This window comes from Magallana gigas, chromosome 1 (assembly GCF_963853765.1).
Source record: "Magallana gigas chromosome 1, xbMagGiga1.1, whole genome shotgun sequence".
In the NCBI taxonomy this organism is placed as follows: Eukaryota; Metazoa; Mollusca; class Bivalvia; order Ostreida; family Ostreidae; genus Magallana; species Magallana gigas.
The window spans coordinates 28,646,106-28,654,456 of NC_088853.1; the positions used below are offsets into that span (position 1 = coordinate 28,646,106).

At 31.4% G+C, this 8,351-nt stretch overlaps 1 protein-coding gene across 1 annotated transcript; it reads right to left on the reverse strand.

The window, feature by feature from the left end:
* Positions 1-282: 282 nt before the first annotated feature.
* LOC117687373 (multiple epidermal growth factor-like domains protein 11) lies at positions 283-8,122 on the reverse strand. Its single transcript, XM_066085784.1, has 8 exons — positions 7,828-8,122; positions 4,745-4,993; positions 3,710-3,844; positions 3,424-3,555; positions 2,617-2,754; positions 2,385-2,516; positions 641-778; positions 283-290 (listed from the first exon to the last, which is right to left on the reverse strand). Exons 1-8 carry the CDS (start codon positions 8,030-8,032, stop codon positions 283-285), a joined length of 1,137 nt encoding a protein of 378 aa, XP_065941856.1. The 5' UTR covers positions 8,033-8,122.
* Positions 8,123-8,351: the final 229 nt, after the last annotated feature.

Genomic DNA, 8,351 nt, shown 5'->3' on the forward strand with positions numbered 1-8,351 from the left:
CTGCTTACCTCTTGTAGAGAATAAGTACAACTATAGCAACAAGTAGAATTACAGCAGTTGCGACACTTTCCCCATTTATTAGATTTTGCTGAAGCGATTGGGAACTAGTGGCACTGGCTAAAACTTCAAAAAAAATTCATAACTGTATATATAGAAAAGCGTTTCATCTTGGATTTCATCTTCTATATTTTTAGACATGTTAGGTCAGGTTTTACGATGCCGTAGTATTGTAACAAGTTTCAAACAAAATTATTGTACACATTGTCGAATCGGAATTTCTTTTTAGACACCTACAAAGTTTCACAAAATTTTGAAATTACAAAAAACAAGATTGACAGACAGACTGACTGATTGACTGACTAACGGACGAGTTACAAACATAATACTCCTAACAATTTGTTGCGTGGGGTAAAATAAGGTGTGTTTCATGGTAGTAAGACAATTTCTTTTAAATGTGTCAAAATAATAATGACATTGAATGTTAAACAAATCAAAAATATACAAGACTTCTTTAAATGTAATCAAGTAAGTTTAGTTATTTTTATTAGTTTATTCAAAGTTATTCTTATACAATACAATTTTTTTTTAAATTTATTATTAAACATTTTATTTATGCCGTGTTCTAAATGTAAATACTTACGTATTTTACACAATGACCCTGTATAACCACCTTTACATCCATCTAAACATAATCCATTTGAATGGAGGCACTGGTTTACGTCACGGCAGTGTCCACATGTTTCGTTGCAGTTGACGCCATATGATCCTGTGACACACTCTAATGAATAATCAAAGTACTGAAATACTGAAAGCCAGGCTCTTTTGGTGTGTGGTGGTCTCTCTCTCTCTCTCTCTCTCTCTCTCTCTCTCTCTCTCTCTCTCTCTCTCTCTCTCTCTGACTGACGGACAGGTTAGAAACATTATACCTCTAACAATTGGTTGCGTGGGTATACTATGATTGGTTTCATAAAAGAAAGACAATTTCTGTTAAATATATCAAATTGATGACATTAAATGTTAAACAAATCAAAAATTTACAATACTTCTTTAAAATATAACCAAGTATAGTTATTTTACCAGTTATTTCAAACCTATCCTTATACTATACAAAATATTCTTTGATTCTCTCATCTAGCATATTATTTATGCCGTGTAATTTATGAAAATACTTACGTATTTTACACATTGACCCTGTATAACCTTCTTTGCATCCATTTAAACATAATCCATTTGAATGCAGGCACTGGTTTACCTCACGGCAGTGTCCACATGGTTCACTGCAGTTGACGCCATAAGATCCCGTGACGCACGCTAATTAATTTAAGAAGTATTTTATTCAAGTATATTAATACATTGAAATGGATTAAACAGTAGGCATAATGCCTATTTATGTTCTCTCCTTAACACGCTAATTGATAAAAATATACATATTTAAATTTATGCGAGCAATATTTATCAAATAACTACATTACATTAAGTGAACCTAGAGTTAAGTATTTAAACCTTCTTTGGTAAGAACAATCCATATAATCAAACAGTGTTGCTTGTTTCAATGAAAATGGGATACTTTTTCGTTAGGTTTTATAGCTTAAGCAGGATATTGAGAAAGCTTCAAAATACCACATTTATATAAAGAGCAAAAAAAACCACAACATTGCACAAAGAATAGTCATTAATGTCATTTAAGGTAATTCCACACTTCTGAAAAAGTTTCTCAAACCATGTGTTCTATAAGGACATGAAACTATATATTTTATGTGTACAGTAGTTAGAATTAATGACAGCGAGACTATATCGGCTTGCTGCCAGTTATCATTTATCGCGGAATTTTGTTCTACATCTTTTCTTTTTGTTGTTTTCTATGTATTATAACGACTGTCCAAAAGGCACCAAACCTTTTTGATGACATTTAATACTTTAAAAGTGATTTTTTTTAAAAATACATCTGCTGTACAGCTAAAATTAAGTGATAAATACTTACCGTAAATCTGGTAATGTTTAGAGTGATATAATTTTCACTTTTTTGCGATCACGTTTTCATACGCAAAATCAACATTCCGAATTATTGGCTATTTTAACTTTTCTAAATCGCCCAAAACTTGCTAACGTAAATGCAAAAAAGTTACACATTATCTGCATTTTCGAAAATTTTGCAACACGCCAAAAAAAGCTCCTTGATATAGTGTATCGGATTAATTTAAATCATAAATTTATCGAATAACAAATTTTTATATTGAGTCTTGAAAAAAAAACCAATGCAGGATAAACAAATCTTCAAGATCTCGATGATTACCTAGTGATATTAAATGAATTTAAATGGTATTTATTATACGTGTAACCAAACTGCAAATATACATGTATAACTATGGTATATAAAATCATACTTTGAGTACAATTGTGTCCGGTCCAGCCAGGTTGACATCCAGAATCACAAAAACCGCTCACATGATTACAACCTGTACATGTGTCTTTACATCTTTCGGTACAGTCTTGTCCGAAATATCCATATGGACAAACTGATGAAATCAAAATAGGATGTATTTATAAGTTTATTATTCCTATTTATTTATCCCTTAAACAATTATTTAAGGCATGGTAAAGTAATGTACTACTAACTTGTTTTACAAAATTCTTCGTGATAACCAGCATAACATCCTGTAATACACGTTCCATTAATGTGAGAACATTCTTGGACATCTCGGCAATGTCCACAAGTTTCCTTACAGCCATGACCATATAATCCTTCGTCACACGCTAGGAAAAGGATAGATATAAAATTCTTTTTTAAAACTATTCAAAATTTGAAATGTATGCATGGAATAAAAATGAATGTTTACCGTAAAATTCGCCAGATGAAAATAAAATTTCCGATTAGCAAATTTATCATATTTAAAGGTATGTTTCTTTCCAAAAAGTTCAGAGTTATGTATCAGTGTAAAGCATGGGCATCAACGAGTGATTTAAACACGTATGCGTGTTTAAATTAATGTACCTTTCGTGCACCATCTATTTTTTTTCATTTAAGATACAGTACATTTTAGTTCAATTCGATATTATTCAGTCTTTTTCCTTATGAATTTCGTACTAAGCGATGAACCTTTAGTACGATAAGATGGTTCATCCTACAAAATTTCAAACCTTATTCATATGATCATCATTCTCTTAATTCTGCATTAGTGTTTTATTAAATTATTATAGATTAACGTCTTCAAAAATATACACCACCCAGCCGGTATAATGCGATTTAAACATGACATGTGTTGTTGATATTGTTTCTACCTTTCTATTTTTTATTTATTTATTTTTTTGCGCGTTCGTTTAAATGCTTGCCTAATGTAAAATGCTTTATTTGATATAGATCAAATGAAAATCACAGAATAAACTGCATAAATGAGGTCAATACTTTAACTGCATTATTAATACCTTTACGGCAATCATTTCCTATCCAGCCTGCAAGACATCCAGACTCACACAAACCATTGATATTGTTACAACCATTGCAGGTGTCGTTACATGTTTCAGTGCAGTCTTGTCCAAAGAACCCATGTTGGCAAGCTTAATAAAAGAATATATATATATATATATATATATATATATATATATATATATATATATATATATATATATATATATATATATATATATATATATATATATAAACAAATGAATACCTATTTATTTATTATCTCTGTATACAATCTAATATTACCTGATTCACATTGCTGACCTTCGTACCCAGGCTTACACCCCTCACAGGTGCCCGTTTCTATGTGACAGTACTGACAGTTAACATCTGGACAGGAAATTGAACAGTTAGATCCATAATATCCGGTAATATGACACCCTTTGAAAACAAAAGTTTATCTGTTTAGCGATCATAAAAACTTTTTTGAGAGTGCAAGAAAACCAATATTTCTTGAGTTATGATGTTAAATTAAAGTGATGAGCATATATGTTTCAAGTACACAAGTACGTTTTATCTATATAACAAACGAATGTCTATATCTGTTGAAATTCTGAAAATTTTAGTTGTGCGATGTATTTATTTAGGGTGATATAAAAATAAATACTATTTTCATATGTTTCAGTACTATAAATGATATAGTAAACTGCAACAAAATACTATTATAATAGTTATTTTTTTTTTTTTTGCTTTTGGTAATATTAAAGGTTCAGAAAAAAAATTTGTTCCAGTTCTGAAGATGAATATATTGCATGCAGGTTAGGCTTTCCAATATTTTCATAAGAATTTTAGAGTTCATATGTGTTTTATCACGGAGTGATTTTGTTACTAAAACAAAAAGCTGATAACCCTTGAAATCTTTTTATAAAATGTTTGGACACTACTGATGATAATGTCTAAGCTCCGGGTCTTTACTAAAAAGAAATACTAGTTACATAATCTAAAATGATCGAGGGCTAACTTCATCAATAGTCAAATAAACACCATTTACATTATCAAATTAGGGGGTAACTAAAATCTGTTTATTTATGGGGGGGGGGGGTAATTTGGCCTTGAGTAAATGAAAGGTATGATTTATTTTGTTTTTTCTTTTGCGATTTCTTTGTGTATTTAAGACAATATTTCATTTTATCCTAGGTGTTTTGCATTAACTTAATTTTGTCAAACTCATTCAACCTTTTATTAGAGAAAAAAATGTTCAACATTATATTTTTTTAAATTGAGAAAATGGACAGCAAATGATTTTAATGTTATATTGTAACACTCTAAAAAGACACTTACCGTACACCTCCACTTCACATAAATCGGCTTCGGCATCTTTAGAGTAGACCTCCGGATATGATACGCCTGGTAGTCTTTCGTTGTAATATATGACATATTGTCCATGAACAGTGCACTTAGTGGTGAAGACAGCGGGTATGGTGCTTGTTGTAAAATTGGTGTCCTTGAAACAGAGCACTCCTTCAGACTTATCAGTTGTATTGGAGACATACAACGAGAATCCAAGAAATGATGGTGTGTAAAAAGTACCTGTAAAAAAGGGCATTTATTTAATTATATGAGTAAACTACAAGGATTTAGTTGATGGCAATGACAGCGGGTATGGTGCTTGTTGTAAAATTGTTATCCTTGAAACACAGCACTCCTTTAGACTTATCAGTTGTATTGGATACATACACGGAGAAACCAAAAAAAGATAGTCATTCATTTATTAAATGTAGAAATGATTAACTACGAGAAATATTCTTTTTGGGAGTTGATTTTTTTAATCCATTCTCCTATGCAGTAACTCTGGCAAACCAGAAGTGAAACAGTGTTTGGACTCAGCACAAATAATCACCGCTAACGAGACTAAGTTCTTTAAAATAATCGATAACATCGATGTAATGTATTCGTGAGCATTGTTGTTCAAGGAAACGTATTTATAAATATGTTGGAAACTTATTAATAGATACTTTGTAAATATCAAAATGATTTTAAATGATACAAAAAGTTTAGATAGTTATTACAGTCGTATATATTCATACGCCAGAGTTCAATATAGACTCATTTAACCAGAGGCTCCGCTGTCTCCGTAAATTTCCGAAAATCAGAGATTCTCTCTTGCTTGTCGAAGATGGAGATTAACGGAGTCAGCCGAGTGTCTTTTTGAACGGGACTAGAGCTCAACATTGTTTGGAAGCATATAATATTCTATAAATATTTTGATGATTGACCCATAGTTTGATGGAATCAGTTTTACACAACATGATTCATATTAGGGTTTCTGTGAATTCTTCATGGAAAAGTCAGTGAATTCATGTTGTAAAAATGTTGTTATTTTCATACAAATAAATAATACCAACTCCCGTCACTACATCACTACTTTTTATACAACAGTGTTTATAAGGAATACAAGGCGGTAGTAAATATGCTCAGACACCGATCTTAAAAAAACTTATTGAAGCGCTTAAAAACGAACATTATGAAAGAAAGAATTTGTTTTAGGTATTGTTAACGGGGTTGTGATAACGTTTTAAAAGTTTAACAATATTCATAAAAAATAGACGATTATTGATTTTGATGTTATTTCAATTCTAAGTGAAAAATTACATTGAATATAGAGTCAAATGATATTTCTTTTATTCACACACTGTGGTCATATAAGATGGGCCATTTTATTTGTCGATTAAAATTGTGGGTAGTCGCAAAACTCATTTAAAACTCCCCCACCCCCCACCTAAAAAATTCAGGCTGTCCTTTGCTATATTGGCTATCAGACAAGTTATAACAAAGTTCATAAAAGCCGACGGAAGGCCAAGTAAAATCGTTCGTCTGTTTACAAATAGGTTGAATTGTTGAATTGTTCCTGATGGTTAGAACGTACTATATATAAAGTAATTTCCTTCCCTGCGTTTTGATTTCACTGGGCTAAATCAATCGAAAAGGAGACAAAGAAGGTCAAGCATGTCATATCCACAGCAAAATGTGCCACATATGTTGTGATCAAACATACATATATTCATGTGTATCGTATGTAAACCATGCGTGATTTTTCAACACATGTTAAACATAAGTTTAAAAACATATGGTAAACATGTGTGTATAAATGAATGTTTATATACACACATGTATAACATATGTTACTTTTTCCCATGCTTTACACATATGTTATACATGTGTTATTCATGTGTGTTTCTTCTATATATATTTCATACGTAATTTAACACATGAGATACATGTGTGAAGGGGAAGGGGGGGGGGGTCGGAGAATATGGTAATTGTGTTTGCCAGGGGGCTCTGATGTATAATTGTGTTAATGTTACTATGTAAATTTAATAAATCTTCATTTTTCAGGTGGTGGGGTTGGGCCAAAACCCTCTCCCTCCCTTTAGATCCACGCATGTTATACATGTTTGTAAATGGCTTAAACTTTACATGTAGTATACAAGGATGTATAACTGAATTAATCAATTAACTGAAGCCATGTACTCCATGTACGTCATGGAAGCAGAAGATCAATCTGCAAGGCGAATTAGCTAAAGGTAAACTTGTGCTTTCATTTACTTGCCTTTTAAAATTGTATCATTCGGTGGGAATAGTGGGAAAATTCGTGTTGAAAGACGATAAACGATCAACGGACATCATTGTGGTTTTAAAAAATAACACTGGAGTGCAACCAGTAATGCTTTATGTTGATAAAAAGTAAATGAAATACCAGTGAGCTAAATACAGTAGTTGAGTCACACATTTATAGAATATTTCAGAAAACGAACGGCCGGTTATTTATAGGTCTTTCAACGTGCTCATAATTTTCCCGAAAAATCTCAACTCAAATAGTATGGGGAGCATAAAATATTTGTTGATCCGAAGGTATATCGGACTGCAGATTTATTATGTTATTTCACCTCCAAATATTAAAGTTGAACATATATTGCTTCACAATAATTCCAGTATGTAACGAAATATAAAGTGATTGTGGCTGAAAAGATAATAAAGTTTTACGCTGATATAGCAAGGGTAGTTTGAATTTATAAGAAGATTGACGAGTTGAAATTTTTACAACAAAAAGAAAAATAGTCAATATAGTCGAGTTTATTATGTTTACATACTATAATTTCGTCTACTTATTCTACTTTTGTATTTAATCTTTAAACAATTATGTTAATCTATAGAAGTGTATTTTGAAATAGATTTTAAGATATTGTATGCTAACATTAAATATCAATAAAAAATAACATAATGATCAAATTGCTTGTACGGTTGTACATGTATACTTCATATATGTCTATTAGTCATCGATCTGCAGTAAACTGTTGTCAATATGCATTTAGTATTTGTTTTTGTTACCTGTATCAGGGGTCATAAAGATTAGAAAATCATACCCCATATTCCATTGCCAGTCATGTAAAATATTGTGATGTGATGAATGCTCTGGATGCTGGTCATGTTGACCCACCACGTGGCGGTTTGTTTGTGAGGATCTGATGTCGTGCATTGACCACCACTTAATCTCAGGTCAGATTTCCGTCCATCGACTGCATTACTGGCGTCATATATTTTGTCACCCGGTATATACTGGTACTGCATGTACGCCGGTTTGTTGAGGGCAATATTCACTGTGAATATACAAATGATATAAATGTACCTTAAATAAAAAATAATGCAAAGTTGTGCACTAGGAAAGACATGTATCGAGATTCAACTAGAAAATATAAAAGAAATCTTATTCTGTAAAATTTTCATTCTTTTTGCATAACATTTTTAATATCTTTGACGCTACAAGACAATCAAAATACGTTCAATAATTCGCAAACTTGTAACGAATCAAAACATTTAAATAAATAGGGAAACGTTTATAAGTAATGGTCCTCCCTACTAATGCCTCTATAAAGTTTTGAAGTTATGC